Source organism: Hypanus sabinus, chromosome 3, assembly GCF_030144855.1.
Source record: "Hypanus sabinus isolate sHypSab1 chromosome 3, sHypSab1.hap1, whole genome shotgun sequence".
Taxonomy (NCBI): domain Eukaryota; kingdom Metazoa; phylum Chordata; class Chondrichthyes; order Myliobatiformes; family Dasyatidae; genus Hypanus; species Hypanus sabinus.
In genome coordinates this window covers 97,428,975-97,449,166 of record NC_082708.1, presented here as the reverse complement: position 1 = coordinate 97,449,166, position 20,192 = coordinate 97,428,975, and the positions used below count along the sequence as shown (strand labels likewise).

Genomic DNA, 20,192 nt, shown 5'->3' with positions numbered 1-20,192 from the left:
TTTAAACATATGTGAAATAATTGCATAAAGCTGGAATACTCTGTCTGGTCACCTGTACCGGGGCCCCCTGTATATCCGACTGAGACAATTTGAGTTAACAACTACTTTGATTTGACTATTAGCGTTTCGTTAACTGCAGCTATGTTTGAAAAATAATTGATTTGATGATTAATGCTTACCTATGTGATGAAAATTGTAATTATAATCATCTCGATAAATTCAATTGATGCATCTTAGGTTAGTTGTTATTAAGAAGTTATTTTATGGAGATGACAGAAAATATTAGTCTGTGGAAGTTGGTCTGATTAAAGCAGATCAGTATTTTGCAAGACAATAAAGTGCTCATGTATTCTGAAACTTTGCATCTATAATAAACATCTTAAGGTTCAGTCAGCAACCTGCCAGAATTTCTTCTAAAGTGCACAGTGCAATGGTGTACATATCACTTTACCCACAGACAGCTTCAAGCTATGCTATATCCATTCCTCACTGATCGCCTTATTTGTGAAAAGGAAGATATCTATGGTGGTGTTTTTGGGATGCTAAGCTGCTTAACAAGAAACTGAAATGCAAGCTGCCTTTTCACCTTTTTGATGTAATTTCTTAAAGTGACATATTGCAACTTAAAAATGTTCGTTGAAACTTTTAGATGACAAAAAATTAGCAGTTCAAGCTTTCTTGCTGCTCGAGTGTAGAAACATGGATATTAAAAACAAAACTAGTCAGTGTTGAAAAAAATCTGAGGCAAGGGTTTTAAACTAGGATGGCAATACTTGTTCTTTGCTGGGTTTTGAAAAGTGTCTACAAGCTCTGCTCAGCAGTTATCTAAAAGCCAAACACTGCTGGTACTGGAAATCTTACATTCTACTAGAAACATGCAGTTAGTATCTGTGGGGGAAGGCATAGGAATAACATTTTTATTTGATTATCTTTCAGCAGAATGCTCTTTTTCTACAGCTGATATATTTTGAGAGCTAACTTATATTGTTTTTTCACAGCTTTTCTTTATATCACCTGCCAAATTACAAACTGCACAGAAAAAGCTCTGAAAACCCATTTCCCTGGAAGTATAGACCAGAATTCGCTGCTTATCAATGACGACTACGTTTTTGTTCGGGTAATTACTTTGCATAACAATTAATCATCTGTACCACTTACTGAATCAGGTGCAATACAAAGATGTGTGTGCAGAATTTCAAGAGTCTGTGTAAATACCATAATGAAGTGAAGTTCCTAAAAGTTAGAACTGTGCCCCTTCAGGTGAATTATTTATCTTGGCAAGAGCAGAGATGTAAAAGAATACATATTGATGTGAAAAAGCACTGGTTCTGCACAGATCAGGAGTGTACAGCAGATACACATTGCTAACGTTGTTCTTGTTGAATGAAGTGTCTGTACAGTAGAGGGAAAGCATTGTAATAATATTTTTCATTATTTTCCATCAAATGCACAAAATTAATTCAGGAAATCAAATGCAGTGATAACCCAAAATTATGTTCTCCTTCCAGGAGTGTTTGTCATAAGAGTGGATCAGAGGCCCTGGTCCATTCCACGTTGCAATTGTTACCTTGTTGTTTCACATTTTAACACCGTCTCTGATGTTGATAAGGAAGGGGCCATTTCTGTTCTTTCAGATTCTTTATAGGTATGTTTTCCTTTCCTCGCAAGAGCTGTGTGCACTTGCTGTAAACAGAAAGGGGATCTCATTTGGGTATAGTTGTATGATTGAAAGCAGCCTGAGAATGCATTGCCCCATTTGCTGCCTAATTTTTGTTTTAATTCTCACACTGGCAGGAGTCCACAACAATGCCTGTTGTTTCAGAAGGCTGTATGCAAACCAGAATATTCTCTTAGTGTATTTTCCATGATTAAAGTTTTGTTTACATCGAGTCGTGGAAGTAGGCTATTTAGTCCTCAGCAACTGTGCAAACTATCAACATGCATTGTTACACTGATCCTAACCTTTTTTATTCTGCCCACATTCCACCAAAAGCTCCCAGATTTTACCACCCGTCTACACTCCAGCAACAGTTCACAGTGCCTGATAAACGTACCAAACAACACATTTCCAGGATGTGGGAGGAAGCTAGTGCAGCCAGAGGAACTCACTCTGTCACAGGGAGAAGGTGAAATTTCACACAGACAAGGCTGAGACTGAACCTGGTTGCTGAAGCTGAGAGGAAGTGGCTGCACCCGGCAGTGCTAATATGCTGCTCTGACCGCTTCAGGGTCAAACTCTGTCACCATGCACCCTGGACTTGCGAAGTATCTACAGACCATGATCCCCTTACACAGGACTCCAGTCTTCCAATTGCAGGCTTCACCACTCAAGTTCCAATCCGATAATCAGGTCCCATCCTCCTGGTCGACACCAGACCACCCTTTTTTGCCTTAGCTGTCAATCGCGTGGGCCCAGCCACAATCTATTGACACCAGGTTCTAGTCCACTAACCCAATTGCTTCCATGAGTCCCCAGCTCAACCAAGGCTCTGAGACACATTGGCTTTCTGCCTCTCCAAGTTCCACAGTGTTGCAGCTCAGACTGAAATATATGTGAGTGGTATTCTGTTCAAGTACTGATGAACTGTTGACTGGTGAACCCATGATCAAAACAATTCTCTTTATTGTGTGTATGTGGATGCTGAAGGAACTCTCGGCTATTAGTATACAGAGCAACAAAAAGTAATAGGTTCCAGCATTCCTCTGCTTTCCTTTTACAGTTGATTTTGTTGTTCTTTTCAGAGTTATTAAAGGCTAATAAGATTTGAAAAAATTGGAATAATTTGACATTTTAATGGGACAAGTGCTTCATATACAGTGGAAATAGTGTAATGTAACACAATATGTGTGAAGTCTCTGACCCCAGTCAATTTATTATACCCTATACAGATCTACATCACATTGAAGTATGTGGTTTTTGTTTTATTTGTGATTTTTAACTCCGATGGATGAGTGTTTTTTCCACAAACATTGTTCATTTTGCTAGCATAATTTTTAAATGTCATTTACTCCATTCAGGTCATTATTTTTGCTATAAACTTTTCAATATTAATATCTGTCCATTATTCATTTGGTCAGTAGCAAATGGCTTGGGATCTTGCCATGTTGTGGCAGCCCGCACACACGGGACTCGAGCCACCATTGGGAGCCGCAGGCAGACACGCGGTAGCGCGTTTCGAACTACCCGCTCGTGGCAGACCTTCTGGGGACAGTCTGCCTAGCATGTCGCAGGAGCCCCTGGGAAGAGAGACTTAAGCACGCAATTTTGAATCAGTAAAGGCATTCTGAGTTCAGCTCTCTCTGCCTTTGTGTGTTTCTTTAGTGCGTGTTGCACGTGACAACGTTGGTGACCTCAACGTTCCAGACGGCATCTGGAGCTGGCGACTCAGCGTCCAGCCACGAGTTCGAGCAACTCGCACAGCGCTGTCTCTCTGAAGCTCCCAACTTTCTGGGCCACTCTGCCCCACTTTTGGTTCGAGCAGGCTGAGGCCCAGTTCGATATCAGAGACATTACGGCTGACAGCGGAAAAAGACGAAAGTTCGAAACAATAGAGTTTCTATCACCAAAGATGGGGCTCAGGTGTGCACCACTGCCGTCCACCATGTGCTTTTCCGGGAAACGCCGGGGCCAGCCGTCGCTAATGGCTACAACGGCTGGCCACCGAGACAGCCTCCTGTACCTCTGGGACCGACACTCCGGGCGGTGCTTCCTGGCAGATACTGGGGCTGAAGTCAGCGCACTCCCCCCCTCGAACATACACACTTGTAATGCGGTCCCAGGCCCTGAACTCACCGCTGCAAATGGCACCAGTATCTGACGTACTATCTCACTGCATTTCGGGTCCAGCCATTTCACTTGGACTTTCACGTTGGCAGCAGTGTCACAGCCACTACTAGGGGCAGATTTCCTACGAGCCAACTGCCTCCTGGTCGACTTGAAAGGCCGGTGTTTAGTCCACGCCGAGACGTTCCAGTTCGGAAAAGCCAAGCTACCAGCCCTCCACCTGGATTCCGTGACCCTCTCGGGTAACGAATTCGCTAGGGTGTTGGCGGAATTTCCCTCCATAGTCACCCTGCAGTTCTCTGCGGCCGACCCCAAGCACGGCGTGCAGCACCACATCCCCATACAAGGCCCGCCGCTGCACGCCCGAGTTCGCAGGCTGACCAACCTGGTCAGGGGATACCATCAGATCCCAGTGCACCCCGAAGACATGCCCAATACAGCCCTCATCACCCTGTTCGGCTTGTTTGAATTCCTGAGGATGCCTTTCAGTCTCAAGAATGCAGCCCAAACTTTCCAAAGCCTCAGGGACTCGGTGGGATGCGGCTGGATTTCGTTTTCATTTACTTGGACGATATCCTGGTGGCCCGCAGTTCGCACCAAGAGCACATGGCATATTTGCGCCAGCTCTGCCAACACCTGAGCAACCATGGGCTGGCAATCAATCTGGCGAAGTGCCAGTTCGGGCTGACGGAGATCGAATTCTTGGGCCACAGAGTCAACCGACATGGTGCAGTTCCCCTACTGGACAAGAGCCAGGCCATCCGCCAGTTCCCAAAGCCCAGCACGGTCGAGGGCCTGCAGGAGTTTGTAGGGATGGTCACCTTTTATCATTGGTTTGTGCCGGTGGCGGCCCGCATTATGAGACCCTCGTTCAGACTGATGGCCAAAGAAGTGGCATGGGACGCGGAGTCCACGGAGGCGTTCGAGCAGGCCAAGGAGGCACTGGCAAAGGCGGCCCTCCTAGTGCACCCGAGAGTCAATGTACTCACGGCACTCACAGTCGATGTTTCTGACACGCTAGTTGGTGGAATCCTGGAGCAGCTCGACGAGGACCAGTGGCAACCACTTGCTTTCTTCAGCCGGCAACTGCGGCCACCAGAGGTGAAGTACAGCGCCTTTGACAGAGAGTTGTTAGCGCTCTACCTGGTTGTCCGGCATTTCCGGTACTTCCTCAAGGGAAGGGAGTTCACTGTGTATATGGACCACAAGCCCCTCACCCTCGCACTGGCCAAGGTATCGGACCCATGGTCAGCTCAGCAGCAGAGGCACCTGTCTTTTATTCCAGAATTCACCACAGCCGTCGGCCACATCGCAGGAAAGAACAACGTCATTGCCGACACACAGTCTCACCCCTGCCTCCACTCGGTAGGCATATCGTCCTCAGGAATAGACTACGCAGCACTGACGGAAGCACAACTGTCAGTCCCCGATATCCCGCCTTACCACACTGCCATTTCGGGGCTCCAGTTGGAGGACGTCTCCATCGGCCCGGCAGTGGATCGACTCCTGTGTGACGTGTCTACTGGCAAACCCCGACCCGTGGTACCAGTGGCATGGAGGCGCCAGGTGTTCGACACACTGCACGACCTGGCCCACCGTCCATCCAGGCATCCATCAATCTGGTAGCGGACAGATTCGTCTGGCACGGTTTGCTCAAACAGGTCAGACACTGGGCCAGGACTTGCATACACTGCCAGATGCAAAGGAGGTTCCAACACATCCACGTGGACATCGTTGGCCCCTGCCAATCTTCCAGGGCGCCAGGTACATCTTTACCATGGTAGACAGGTTCACCAGATGGCCGGAAGCCATACTGCTCGCAGACACATCCACTGAGTCCTGCGCCAGGACGCTCATTGTAAGCTGGATCACCAGGTTCGGCCTCCCAATGGACATCACCTCCGACAGAGGGGCACAGTTCACGTCTGGTTTGTGGACAGCACTGGCGCAGCTCCTGGGCACCCAGCTGCATCACACCATAGCGTACCATCCCCAGTCCAACGGTTTGGTAGAGCGATTCCACCAGCATCTCAAGTTGGGCCTGATGGCGCGCCTCAGGGGCCCCAACTGGACAGATGAGCTTCCCTGGGTCCTACTGGGCATCCGCTCAGACCCCAAGGAGGACCTGGGCACCTCCTCAGTGGAATTGGTCTACGGCGCCCCCGACGGTCCCAGGAGAGTTTGTACCAGAGGCCCGAGGTTCGGAAGAAACTCCAGCAGCGGTGCTAATGAGGCTGCGGGACAAGGTAGGGACCCTAACGCCGGTCCTGACCTCCAGGCATGGTCCCACACCATCCTTCACCACGAAAGACCTCCGAGACTGTGAGTATGTTTTTATTCGCAGGGGCATGCACAGGTCACCTCTATAGCGGCCGTACAAGGGACCTTCAGGGTGATCCGGCACAATGGAACCACGTGTTTTGTGGAGGTGGGTGGCCAGGAAGAGACTTTTACAGTGGACTGCCTCAAACCGGCACACTTGGACATTGAGCAACCAGTGAGGGTAACCGCATTGCGCCCGCCGGCCAGGGCGGACACCCAGGCTGGGGGCTCCACTCCCCCGGTGGACGTTTCTGGGGGGGGGGGGGGCAGTGTGGTGGCCTGCACACACGGGATTCAGATTCAGTTTATTGTCATTTAGAAACCACAAATGCAATGCAGTTAAAAAATGAGACAACGCTCCTCCAGAATGATATCACAAAAGCATACGACAAAACAGACTACACCAGAAAATCCACATAACGTTTGGCAATCCCCAATCCGGAGTCCAGAGAGGCTGCTGCATATTAATATTGCGCTAACATCTTATCGCGTTCCCCGGAAAGGAGCTCCAAATCCACCAGACAAACAAGACCAAAAACTAAAGCTACAAGACCTGCGCAAAACCACATAGTTACAACATATAGTTACAACAGTGCAAACAATAGCATAATTGATAAAAAAAACAGACCATGGGCGCAGTAAAAATAGTCCAAAGATGTTAAAAGACCATAAGTTCAAAAGAAACCACCACAGAGTTTCCACAATTCCCCAGGGTCCTGATAGACTCATCATCCCACGCCGGCGGCAGAAGGGAATACCCCCGCTATGGACTTCTACAGCACCACCGGACTCAACCTCGCAGACACAGCACACACTAAAAGCTCCGTCAGACCCAGCCTCGCAGACACAGCACACAGTGAAAGCTCCGTCAGACCCAGCCTCGCAGACACAGCACACACTGAAAGCTCCTTCAGACTCAGCCTCGCAGACACAGACACAGTGAAAGCTCCGTCGGACCCAGCCTCGCAGACACAGCACACAGTGAAAGCTCCGTCGGACCCATCCTCGCAGACACAGCACACAGTGAAAGCTCCGTCGGACCCAGCCTCACAGACACAGCACACAGTGAAAGCTCCGTCAGACCCAGCCTCACAGACACAGCACACACTGAAAGCTCCGTCGGACCCATCCTCGCAGACACAGCACACAGTGAAAGCTCCGTCGGACCCAGCCTCGCAGACACAGCACACAGTGAAAGCTCCGTCAGACCCAGCCTCACAGACACAGCACACACTGAAATCTCCGTCGGACCCAGCCTCGCAGACACAGCACACAGTGAAAGCTCCGTCAGACCCAGCCTCACAGACACAGCACACACTGAAATCTCCGTCGGACCCAGCCTCGCAGACACAGCACACAGTGAATGCTCCTTCAGACTCAGCCCCACAGACACAGCACACAGTGAAAGCTCCGTCAGACCCAGCCTCACAGACACAGCACACAGTGAAAGCTCCGTCGGACCCAGCCTCACAGACACAGCACACACTGAAATCTCCGTCAGACCCAGCCTCACAGACACAGCACACAGTGAAAGCTCCGTCAGACCCAGCCTTGCAAACACAGCACACAGTGAATGCTCCTTCAGACTCAGCCTCACAGACACAGCACACACTGAAAGCTCCGTCAGACCCAGCCTCACAGACACAGCACACACTGAAAGCTCCTTCAGACTCAGCCTCACAGACACAGCACACAGTGAAAGCTCCGTCGGACCCAGCCTCGCAGACACAGCACACACTGAAAGCTCCGTCAGACCCAGCCTCGCAGACACAGCACACAGTGAAAGCTCCGTAAGACCCAGCCTCACAGACACAGCACACAGTGAAAGCTCCGTAAGACCCAGCCTCACAGACACAGCACACAGTGAAAGCTCCGTCGGACCCAGCCTCACAGACACAGCACACAGTGAAAGCTCCGTCAGACCCAGCCTCCCAGACACAGCACACACTGAAATCTCCGTCGGACCCAGCCTCACAGACACAGCACACAGTGAAAGCTCCGTCAGACCCAGCCTCGCAGACACAGCACACAGTGAAATCTCCGTCAGACCCAGCCTCACAGACACAGACACAGTGAAAGCTCCGTCGGACCCAGCCTCGCAGACACAGCACACACTGAAAGCTCCGTCGGACCCAGCCTCGCAGACACAGCACACACTGAAAGCTCCTTCAGACTCAGCCTCACAGACACAGCACACACTGAAAGCTCCTTCAGACAGCCTCGCAGACACAGACACAGTGAAAGCTCCGTCGGACCCAGCCTCGCAGACACAGCACACACTGAAAGCTCCGTCGGACCCAGCCTCACAGACACAGCACACACTGAAAGCTCCTTCAGACTCAGCCTCGCAGACACAGACACAGTGAAAGCTCCGTCGGACCCAGCCTCACAGACACAGCATACACTGAAAGCTCCTTCAGACTCAGCCTCGCAGACACAGCACACAGTGAAAGCTCCTTCAGACTCAGCCTCGCAGACACAGACACAGTGAAAGCTCCGTCGGACCCAGCCTCGCAGACACAGACACAGTGAAAGCTCCATCAGACTCAGCCTCGCAGACACGGCACACAGTGAAAGCTCCTTCAGACTCAGCCTCGCAGACACAGACACAGTGAAAGCTCCGTTGGACCCAGCCTCGCAGACACAGACACAGTGAAAGCTCCTTCAGACTCAGCCTCGCAGACACAGCACACAGTGAAAGCTCCTTCAGACTCAGCCTCGCAGACACAGACACAGTGAAAGCTCCGTCGGACCCAGCCTCGCAGACACAGCACACACTGAAAGCTCCGTCGGACCCAGCCTCCCAGACACAGCACACAGTGAATGCTCCGTCGGACCCAGTCTCACAGACACAGCACACAGTGAATGCTCCGTCGGACCCAGCCTCACAGACACAGCACACAGTGAAAGCTCCGTCGGACCCATCCTCGCAGACACAGCACACAGTGAAAGCTCCGTCGGACCCAGCCTCACAGACACAGACACAGTGAAAGCTCCGTCGGACCCAGCCTCGCAGACACAGCACACACTGAAAGCTCCGTCGGACCCAGCCTCGCAGACACAGCACACACTGAAAGCTCCTTCAGACTCAGCCTCACAGACACAGCACACACTGAAAGCTCCTTCAGACAGCCTCGCAGACACAGACACAGTGAAAGCTCCGTCGGACCCAGCCTCGCAGACACAGCACACACTGAAAGCTCCGTCGGACCCAGCCTCACAGACACAGCACACAGTGAATGCTCCGTCGGACCCAGCCTCACAGACACAGCACACAGTGAATGCTCCGTCGGACCCAGCCTCACAGACACAGCACACACTGAAAGCTCCTTCAGACTCAGCCTCGCAGACACAGACACAGTGAAAGCTCCGTCGGACCCAGCCTCACAGACACAGCATACACTGAAAGCTCCTTCAGACTCAGCCTCGCAGACACAGCACACAGTGAAAGCTCCTTCAGACTCAGCCTCGCAGACACAGACACAGTGAAAGCTCCGTCGGACCCAGCCTCGCAGACACAGACACAGTGAAAGCTCCGTCGGACCCAGCCTCACAGACACAGCATACACTGAAAGCTCCTTCAGACTCAGCCTCGCAGACACAGCACACAGTGAAAGCTCCTTCAGACTCAGCCTCGCAGACACAGACACAGTGAAAGCTCCATCAGACTCAGCCTCGCAGACACGGCACACAGTGAAAGCTCCTTCAGACTCAGCCTCGCAGACACAGACACAGTGAAAGCTCCGTTGGACCCAGCCTCGCAGACACAGACACAGTGAAAGCTCCTTCAGACTCAGCCTCGCAGACACAGCACACAGTGAAAGCTCCTTCAGACTCAGCCTCGCAGACACAGACACAGTGAAAGCTCCGTTGGACCCAGCCTCGCAGACACAGACACAGTGAAAGCTCCGTCGGACCCAGCCTCCCAGACACAGCACACAGTGAATGCTCCGTCGGACCCAGTCTCACAGACACAGCACACAGTGAATGCTCCGTCGGACCCAGCCTCACAGACACAGCACACACTGAAAGCTCCGTCGGACCCAGCCTCGCAGACACAGCACACACTGAAAGCTCCTTCAGACTCAGCCTCGCAGACACAGACACAGTGAAAGCTCCATTGGACCCAGCCTCGCAGACACAGCACACAGTGAAAGCTCCGTCAGACCCAGCCTCACAGACACAGCACACACTGAAATCTCCGTCGGACCCAGCCTCGCAGACACAGCACACAGTGAATGCTCCTTCAGACTCAGCCCCACAGACACAGCACACAGTGAAAGCTCCGTCAGACCCAGCCTCACAGACACAGCACACAGTGAAAGCTCCGTCGGACCCAGCCTCACAGACACAGCACACACTGAAATCTCCGTCAGACCCAGCCTCACAGACACAGCACACAGTGAAAGCTCCGTCAGACCCAGCCTTGCAAACACAGCACACAGTGAATGCTCCTTCAGACTCAGCCTCACAGACACAGCACACACTGAAAGCTCCGTCAGACCCAGCCTCACAGACACAGCACACACTGAAAGCTCCTTCAGACTCAGCCTCACAGACACAGCACACAGTGAAAGCTCCGTCGGACCCAGCCTCGCAGACACAGCACACACTGAAAGCTCCGTCAGACCCAGCCTCGCAGACACAGCACACAGTGAAAGCTCCGTAAGACCCAGCCTCACAGACACAGCACACAGTGAAAGCTCCGTAAGACCCAGCCTCACAGACACAGCACACAGTGAAAGCTCCGTCGGACCCAGCCTCACAGACACAGCACACAGTGAAAGCTCCGTCAGACCCAGCCTCCCAGACACAGCACACACTGAAATCTCCGTCGGACCCAGCCTCACAGACACAGCACACAGTGAAAGCTCCGTCAGACCCAGCCTCGCAGACACAGCACACAGTGAAATCTCCGTCAGACCCAGCCTCACAGACACAGACACAGTGAAAGCTCCGTCGGACCCAGCCTCGCAGACACAGCACACACTGAAAGCTCCGTCGGACCCAGCCTCGCAGACACAGCACACACTGAAAGCTCCTTCAGACTCAGCCTCACAGACACAGCACACACTGAAAGCTCCTTCAGACAGCCTCGCAGACACAGACACAGTGAAAGCTCCGTCGGACCCAGCCTCGCAGACACAGCACACACTGAAAGCTCCGTCGGACCCAGCCTCACAGACACAGCACACACTGAAAGCTCCTTCAGACTCAGCCTCGCAGACACAGACACAGTGAAAGCTCCGTCGGACCCAGCCTCACAGACACAGCATACACTGAAAGCTCCTTCAGACTCAGCCTCGCAGACACAGCACACAGTGAAAGCTCCTTCAGACTCAGCCTCGCAGACACAGACACAGTGAAAGCTCCGTCGGACCCAGCCTCGCAGACACAGACACAGTGAAAGCTCCATCAGACTCAGCCTCGCAGACACGGCACACAGTGAAAGCTCCTTCAGACTCAGCCTCGCAGACACAGACACAGTGAAAGCTCCGTTGGACCCAGCCTCGCAGACACAGACACAGTGAAAGCTCCTTCAGACTCAGCCTCGCAGACACAGCACACAGTGAAAGCTCCTTCAGACTCAGCCTCGCAGACACAGACACAGTGAAAGCTCCGTCGGACCCAGCCTCGCAGACACAGCACACACTGAAAGCTCCGTCGGACCCAGCCTCCCAGACACAGCACACAGTGAATGCTCCGTCGGACCCAGTCTCACAGACACAGCACACAGTGAATGCTCCGTCGGACCCAGCCTCACAGACACAGCACACAGTGAAAGCTCCGTCGGACCCATCCTCGCAGACACAGCACACAGTGAAAGCTCCGTCGGACCCAGCCTCACAGACACAGACACAGTGAAAGCTCCGTCGGACCCAGCCTCGCAGACACAGCACACACTGAAAGCTCCGTCGGACCCAGCCTCGCAGACACAGCACACACTGAAAGCTCCTTCAGACTCAGCCTCACAGACACAGCACACACTGAAAGCTCCTTCAGACAGCCTCGCAGACACAGACACAGTGAAAGCTCCGTCGGACCCAGCCTCGCAGACACAGCACACACTGAAAGCTCCGTCGGACCCAGCCTCACAGACACAGCACACAGTGAATGCTCCGTCGGACCCAGCCTCACAGACACAGCACACAGTGAATGCTCCGTCGGACCCAGCCTCACAGACACAGCACACACTGAAAGCTCCTTCAGACTCAGCCTCGCAGACACAGACACAGTGAAAGCTCCGTCGGACCCAGCCTCACAGACACAGCATACACTGAAAGCTCCTTCAGACTCAGCCTCGCAGACACAGCACACAGTGAAAGCTCCTTCAGACTCAGCCTCGCAGACACAGACACAGTGAAAGCTCCGTCGGACCCAGCCTCGCAGACACAGACACAGTGAAAGCTCCGTCGGACCCAGCCTCACAGACACAGCATACACTGAAAGCTCCTTCAGACTCAGCCTCGCAGACACAGCACACAGTGAAAGCTCCTTCAGACTCAGCCTCGCAGACACAGACACAGTGAAAGCTCTATCAGACTCAGCCTCGCAGACACGGCACACAGTGAAAGCTCCTTCAGACTCAGCCTCGCAGACACAGACACAGTGAAAGCTCCGTTGGACCCAGCCTCGCAGACACAGACACAGTGAAAGCTCCTTCAGACTCAGCCTCGCAGACACAGCACACAGTGAAAGCTCCTTCAGACTCAGCCTCGCAGACACAGACACAGTGAAAGCTCCGTTGGACCCAGCCTCGCAGACACAGACACAGTGAAAGCTCCGTCGGACCCAGCCTCCCAGACACAGCACACAGTGAATGCTCCGTCGGACCCAGTCTCACAGACACAGCACACAGTGAATGCTCCGTCGGACCCAGCCTCACAGACACAGCACACACTGAAAGCTCCGTCGGACCCAGCCTCGCAGACACAGCACACACTGAAAGCTCCTTCAGACTCAGCCTCGCAGACACAGACACAGTGAAAGCTCCATTGGACCCAGCCTCGCAGACACAGCACACATTGAATGCTCCGTCGGACCCAGTCTCGCAGACACAGCACACAGTGAAAGCTCCATCGGACCCAGCCTCGCAGACACAGCACACACTGAAAGCTCCGTTGGACCCATCCTCACAGACACAGCACACTGTGAAAGCTCCGTCGGACCCAGCCTCGCAGACACAGACACAGTGAAAGCTCCATCAGACTCAGCCTCGCAGACACGGCACACAGTGAAAGCTCCTTCAGACTCAGCCTCGCAGACACAGACACAGTGAAAGCTCCGTTGGACCCAGCCTCGCAGACACAGACACAGTGAAAGCTCCTTCAGACTCAGCCTCGCAGACACAGCACACAGTGAAAGCTCCTTCAGACTCAGCCTCGCAGACACAGACACAGTGAAAGCTCCGTTGGACCCAGCCTCGCAGACACAGACACAGTGAAAGCTCCGTCGGACCCAGCCTCCCAGACACAGCACACAGTGAATGCTCCGTCGGACCCAGTCTCACAGACACAGCACACAGTGAATGCTCCGTCGGACCCAGCCTCACAGACACAGCACACACTGAAAGCTCCGTCGGACCCAGCCTCGCAGACACAGCACACACTGAAAGCTCCTTCAGACTCAGCCTCGCAGACACAGACACAGTGAAAGCTCCATTGGACCCAGCCTCGCAGACACAGCACACATTGAATGCTCCGTTGGACCCAGTCTCGAAGACACAGCACACAGTGAAAGCTCCATCGGACCCATCCTCACAGACACAGCACACTGTGAAAGCTCCATCGGACCCAGCCTCACAGACACAGCACACACTGAAATCTCCGTCGGACCCATCCTCACAGACACAGCACACAGTGAATGCTCCATCGGACCCAGCCTCACAGACACAGCACACACTGAAAGCTCCTTCAGACTCAGCCTCACAGACACAGCACACACTGAAAGCTCCTTCAGACTCAGCCTCGCAGACACAGACACAGTGAAAGCTCCGTCGGACCCAGCCTCGCAGACACAGCACACAGTGAATGCTCCGTCGGACCCAGCCTCACAGACACAGCACACAGTGAATGCTCCGTCAGACCCAGCATCGCAGACACAGCACACAGTGAATGCTCCGTCGGACCCAGCCTCACAGACACAGCACACACTGAAAGCTCCGTCGGACCCAGCCTCGCAGACACAGCACACAGTGAAAGCTCCTTCAGACTCAGCCTCGCAGACACAGCACACAGTGAAAGCTCCATTGGACCCAGCCTCGCAGACACAGCACACATTGAATGCTCCGTCGGACCCAGCCTCCCAGACACAGCACACAGTGAATGCTCCGTCGGACCCAGTCTCGCAGACACAGCACACAGTGAAAGCTCCGTCAGACCCAGCCTCACAGACACAGCACACAGTGAATGCTCCGTCAGACCCATCCTCACAGACACAGCACACACTGAAAGCTCCGTCGGACCCAGCCTCGCAGACACAGCACACAGTGAATGCTCCGTCAGACCCAGACTCGCAGACACAGCACACAGTGAAATCTCCGTCGGACCCAGCCTCGCAGACACAGCACACAGTGAAAGCTCCGTCAGACCCAGCCTCACAGACGCAGCTCACCGTGAAAGCTCCGTCGGACCCAGCCTCACAGACACAGCACACACTGAAATCTCCTTCAGACTCAGCCTCACAGACACAGCACACAGTGAACGCTCCGTCGGACCCAGCCTCACAGACACAGCACACAGTGAAAGCTCCGTCGGACCCAGCCTCACAGACACAGCACACACTGAAATCTCCGTCGGACCCAGCCTCGCAGACACAGCACACAGTGAAAGCTCCGTCAGACCCAGCCTCGCAGACACAGCACACAGTGAAAGCTCCGTCGGACCCAGCCTCACAGACACAGCACACAGTGAAAGCTCCGTCAGACCCAGCCTCGCAGACACAGCACACAGTGAAAGCTCCGTCGGACCCAGCCTCGCAGACACAGCACACAGTGAAAGCTCCGTCAGACCCAGCCTCGCAGACACAGCACACACTGAAATCTCCGTCGGACCCAGCCTCACAGACACAGCACACAGTGAAAGCTCCGTCGGACCCAGCCTCGCAGACACAGCACACAGTGAAAGCTCCGTCGGACCCAGCCTCGCAGACACAGCACACAGTGAATGCTCCGTCGGACCCATCCTCACAGACACAGCACACACTGAAATCTCAGTCGGACCCAGCCTCACAGACACAGCACACAGTGAATGCTCCGTCGGACCCAGCCTCGCAGACACAGCACACACTGAAAGCTCCGTCAGACTCAGCCTCGCAGACACAGCACACACTGAAAGCTCCGTTGGACCCAGCCTCGCAGACACAACACACAGTGAAAGCTCCATCGGACCCAGCCTTGCAGACACAGCACACAGTGAATGCTCCGTCGGACCCAGCCTCACAGACACAGCACACAGTGAAAGCTCCGTCAGACCCAGCCTCACAGACACAGCACACAGTGAATGCTCCGTCGGACCCAGCCTCACAGACACAGCACACAGTGAAAGCTCCGTCAGACCCAGCCTCGCAGACACAGCACACAGTGAAAGCTCCGTCGGACCCAGCCTCACAGACACAGCACACAGTGAAAGCTCCGTCAGACCCAGCCTCGCAGACACAGCACACACTGAAATCTCCGTCGGACCCAGCCTCACAGACACAGCACACAGTGAAAGCTCCGTCGGACCCAGCCTCGCAGACACAGCACACAGTGAAAGCTCCGTCGGACCCAGCCTCGCAGACACAGCACACAGTGAATGCTCCGTCGGACCCAGCCTCACAGACACAGCACACAGTGAAAGCTCCGTCAGACCCAGCCTCACAGACACAGCACACAGTGAATGCTCCGTCGGACCCAGCCTCACAGACACAGCACACAGTGAAAGCTCCGTCAGACCCAGCCTCGCAGACACAGCACACAGTGAAAGCTCCGTCAGACCCAGCCTCACAGACACAGCACACACTGAAATCTCCGTCGGACCCAGCCTCGCAGACACAGCACACAGTGAATGCTCCTTCAGACTCAGCCTCACAGACACAGCACACAGTGAAAGCTCCGTCAGACCCAGCCTCACAGACACAGCACACAGTGAAAGCTCCGTCGGACCCAGCCTCACAGACACAGCACACACTGAAATCTCCGTCAGACCCAGCCTCACAGACACAGCACACAGTGAAAGCTCCGTCAGACCCAGCCTCGCAAACACAGCACACAGTGAATGCTCCTTCAGACTCAGCCTCACAGACACAGCACACACTGAAAGCTCCTTCAGACTCAGCCTCACAGACACAGCACACAGTGAAAGCTCCGTCGGACCCAGCCTCGCAGACACAGCACACACTGAAAGCTCCGTCAGACCCAGCCTCGCAGACACAGCACACAGTGAAAGCTCCGTAAGACCCAGCCTCACAGACACAGCACACAGTGAAAGCTCCGTAAGACCCAGCCTCACAGACACAGCACACAGTGAAAGCTCCGTCGGACCCAGCCTCACAGACACAGCACACAGTGAAAGCTCCGTCAGACCCAGCCTCCCAGACACAGCACACACTGAAATCTCCGTCGGACCCAGCCTCACAGACACAGCACACAGTGAAAGCTCCGTCAGACCCAGCCTCGCAGACACAGCACACAGTGAAATCTCCGTCAGACCCAGCCTCACAGACACAGACACAGTGAAAGCTCCGTCGGACCCAGCCTCGCAGACACAGCACACACTGAAAGCTCCGTCGGACCCAGCCTCGCAGACACAGCACACACTGAAAGCTCCTTCAGACTCAGCCTCACAGACACAGCACACACTGAAAGCTCCTTCAGACAGCCTCGCAGACACAGACACAGTGAAAGCTCCGTCGGACCCAGCCTCGCAGACACAGCACACACTGAAAGCTCCGTCGGACCCAGCCTCACAGACACAGCACACACTGAAAGCTCCTTCAGACTCAGCCTCGCAGACACAGACACAGTGAAAGCTCCGTCGGACCCAGCCTCACAGACACAGCATACACTGAAAGCTCCTTCAGACTCAGCCTCGCAGACACAGCACACAGTGAAAGCTCCTTCAGACTCAGCCTCGCAGACACAGACACAGTGAAAGCTCCGTCGGACCCAGCCTCGCAGACACAGACACAGTGAAAGCTCCATCAGACTCAGCCTCGCAGACACGGCACACAGTGAAAGCTCCTTCAGACTCAGCCTCGCAGACACAGACACAGTGAAAGCTCCGTTGGACCCAGCCTCGCAGACACAGACACAGTGAAAGCTCCTTCAGACTCAGCCTCGCAGACACAGCACACAGTGAAAGCTCCTTCAGACTCAGCCTCGCAGACACAGACACAGTGAAAGCTCCGTCGGACCCAGCCTCGCAGACACAGCACACACTGAAAGCTCCGTCGGACCCAGCCTCCCAGACACAGCACACAGTGAATGCTCCGTCGGACCCAGTCTCACAGACACAGCACACAGTGAATGCTCCGTCGGACCCAGCCTCACAGACACAGCACACAGTGAAAGCTCCGTCGGACCCATCCTCGCAGACACAGCACACAGTGAAAGCTCCGTCGGACCCAGCCTCACAGACACAGACACAGTGAAAGCTCCGTCGGACCCAGCCTCGCAGACACAGCACACACTGAAAGCTCCGTCGGACCCAGCCTCGCAGACACAGCACACACTGAAAGCTCCTTCAGACTCAGCCTCACAGACACAGCACACACTGAAAGCTCCTTCAGACAGCCTCGCAGACACAGACACAGTGAAAGCTCCGTCGGACCCAGCCTCGCAGACACAGCACACACTGAAAGCTCCGTCGGACCCAGCCTCACAGACACAGCACACAGTGAATGCTCCGTCGGACCCAGCCTCACAGACACAGCACACAGTGAATGCTCCGTCGGACCCAGCCTCACAGACACAGCACACACTGAAAGCTCCTTCAGACTCAGCCTCGCAGACACAGACACAGTGAAAGCTCCGTCGGACCCAGCCTCACAGACACAGCATACACTGAAAGCTCCTTCAGACTCAGCCTCGCAGACACAGCACACAGTGAAAGCTCCTTCAGACTCAGCCTCGCAGACACAGACACAGTGAAAGCTCCGTCGGACCCAGCCTCGCAGACACAGACACAGTGAAAGCTCCGTCGGACCCAGCCTCACAGACACAGCATACACTGAAAGCTCCTTCAGACTCAGCCTCGCAGACACAGCACACAGTGAAAGCTCCTTCAGACTCAGCCTCGCAGACACAGACACAGTGAAAGCTCTATCAGACTCAGCCTCGCAGACACGGCACACAGTGAAAGCTCCTTCAGACTCAGCCTCGCAGACACAGCACACAGTGAAAGCTCCTTCAGACTCAGCCTCGCAGACACAGACACAGTGAAAGCTCTATCAGACTCAGCCTCGCAGACACGGCACACAGTGAAAGCTCCTTCAGACTCAGCCTCGCAGACACAGCACACAGTGAAAGCTCCTTCAGACTCAGCCTCGCAGACACAGACACAGTGAAAGCTCCGTCGGACCCAGCCTCGCAGACACAGCACACAGTGAAGGTGACCTAACCGCAGCAGACTCCGTCAAACCTTCAAGCCTCCGACCATCCCCTCCAGCACAGCTTCTCTGTGCACCATCATCTGCCGAGCGTATTAAGACTAATGGCCATCGGCAACGCAACCCCGAGGACCGAGGGCCTGTTCTTCCCAGCTTAGACCCGGACCTCGCAGCAGCAGCAGCAACGAAGAAGGACTTCCTGGAGATTTTCAGATGTTGCTTCATGCTCCCACATCCGTTTTTCATCAGATTTTGATTCTACACGGCACCCCGCTTCACAAATAACAGATAATCAGCTCCAGAGTGGCCGCTGCAAGTTGTGTCGTGCCGCCATCTTGGACTCGAACCTCCATCGGGAGCCGTGGGCAGACACACGTGTTTGGAACTACCTGCTCGGGGCGGACTTTCCGGGGACAACCTGATGTCACGTCACTTCGCGGGTCGCAGGGGCCCATGGCGGGAGAGATTTAAATGTGCAATTTTGAATCAGGAAATGCATTCAGAGTTCAGCTCTCTCTCCCTCCATGTGTTTCTTTAGTAGCACATTCCCTGCGACTACGATGTATGCTTTTCTTCAAACTCTCAGCCTCTCCATGTAGCATCATAGTATTAATGATCCTTGCATACTTTCATCTGGATCAGTAATAAATATTAACAGAAAAAGGTTTTGGAACTGATCCCTATAGCATTATGTTGTTACAATTGTTCAGTCAAAACTAGTAGTATTTCATTATTTCTTTCAGAAATGTTTAATCCAATGAAGACTCTGTTCTTTTTTCTAAAGGTATACATTAAAGTTACAAACTTTCTGCTAGAATAATCTGTTACATCCCTGAAATAAGCTGCTTTGTTACCCTCATTTTTAAAGAACAAAAGAAAGGTTATTTATTGCTCCATGTACACCTTTATCCTGGTTCTCCCAGATACATTTAGATAATTCCTTTCTATGTTTTGGTTCCATTCACTTAGTTGTTCTCTTAGGAATATTCAATACCTACATCTGTTGAATCAGTTACTAATCTCCAGCTGCCAATAACACTTTAAAGCAGCAAAATCTGTTCAAAATGAATACCATTTTTTCGTGTGTTTTTTCTTCCCCAGGGTATCACCCATCTCATCTTTTAAGAGCCCCCCCAAATTCCTTTAATAATGTGAGTTTACAGATGGAATACACCCACTGTTTTATTCTGCCATGGACAATGGTTTCCATCCCAAGCTTTCACTTTAGGTCCAGTACTCCCTCTTCCACAGTACATGGTGCCATCATGTAGGAAGTACTGCAATTGAAATTCCATGCATTCTCACGATTAAGGATAACATATGTACTATCTGCAGAGAGCAGATATTCCCCATGGATAGCGGAAATAAAATTGAAAGGACATCAACCTTGGGTTACTGTCAAGATCCTAGTTTAAAAAAACAATGTTCACGCTAGTTTCAGGCTCTTTCTTTTTCCCCATGGCCAGAATCCTAACTATGGAGTGATCATGAACAAGTC

At 53.2% G+C, this 20,192-nt stretch overlaps 1 protein-coding gene across 4 annotated transcripts in view; it reads left to right on the top strand.

The window, feature by feature from the left end:
* The window catches only part of sorcs2 (sortilin-related VPS10 domain containing receptor 2), a 727,841-nt gene that overhangs the window by 533,192 nt on the left and 174,457 nt on the right, over positions 1-20,192 (top strand). For all 4 annotated transcript variants that reach the window (XM_059964841.1, XM_059964844.1, XM_059964843.1 and 1 more), the window contains one exon: positions 999-1,117. In XM_059964841.1, the coding sequence (XP_059820824.1) occupies positions 999-1,117 (119 nt within the window). The remainder of the gene's footprint in view (positions 1-998; positions 1,118-20,192) is intronic.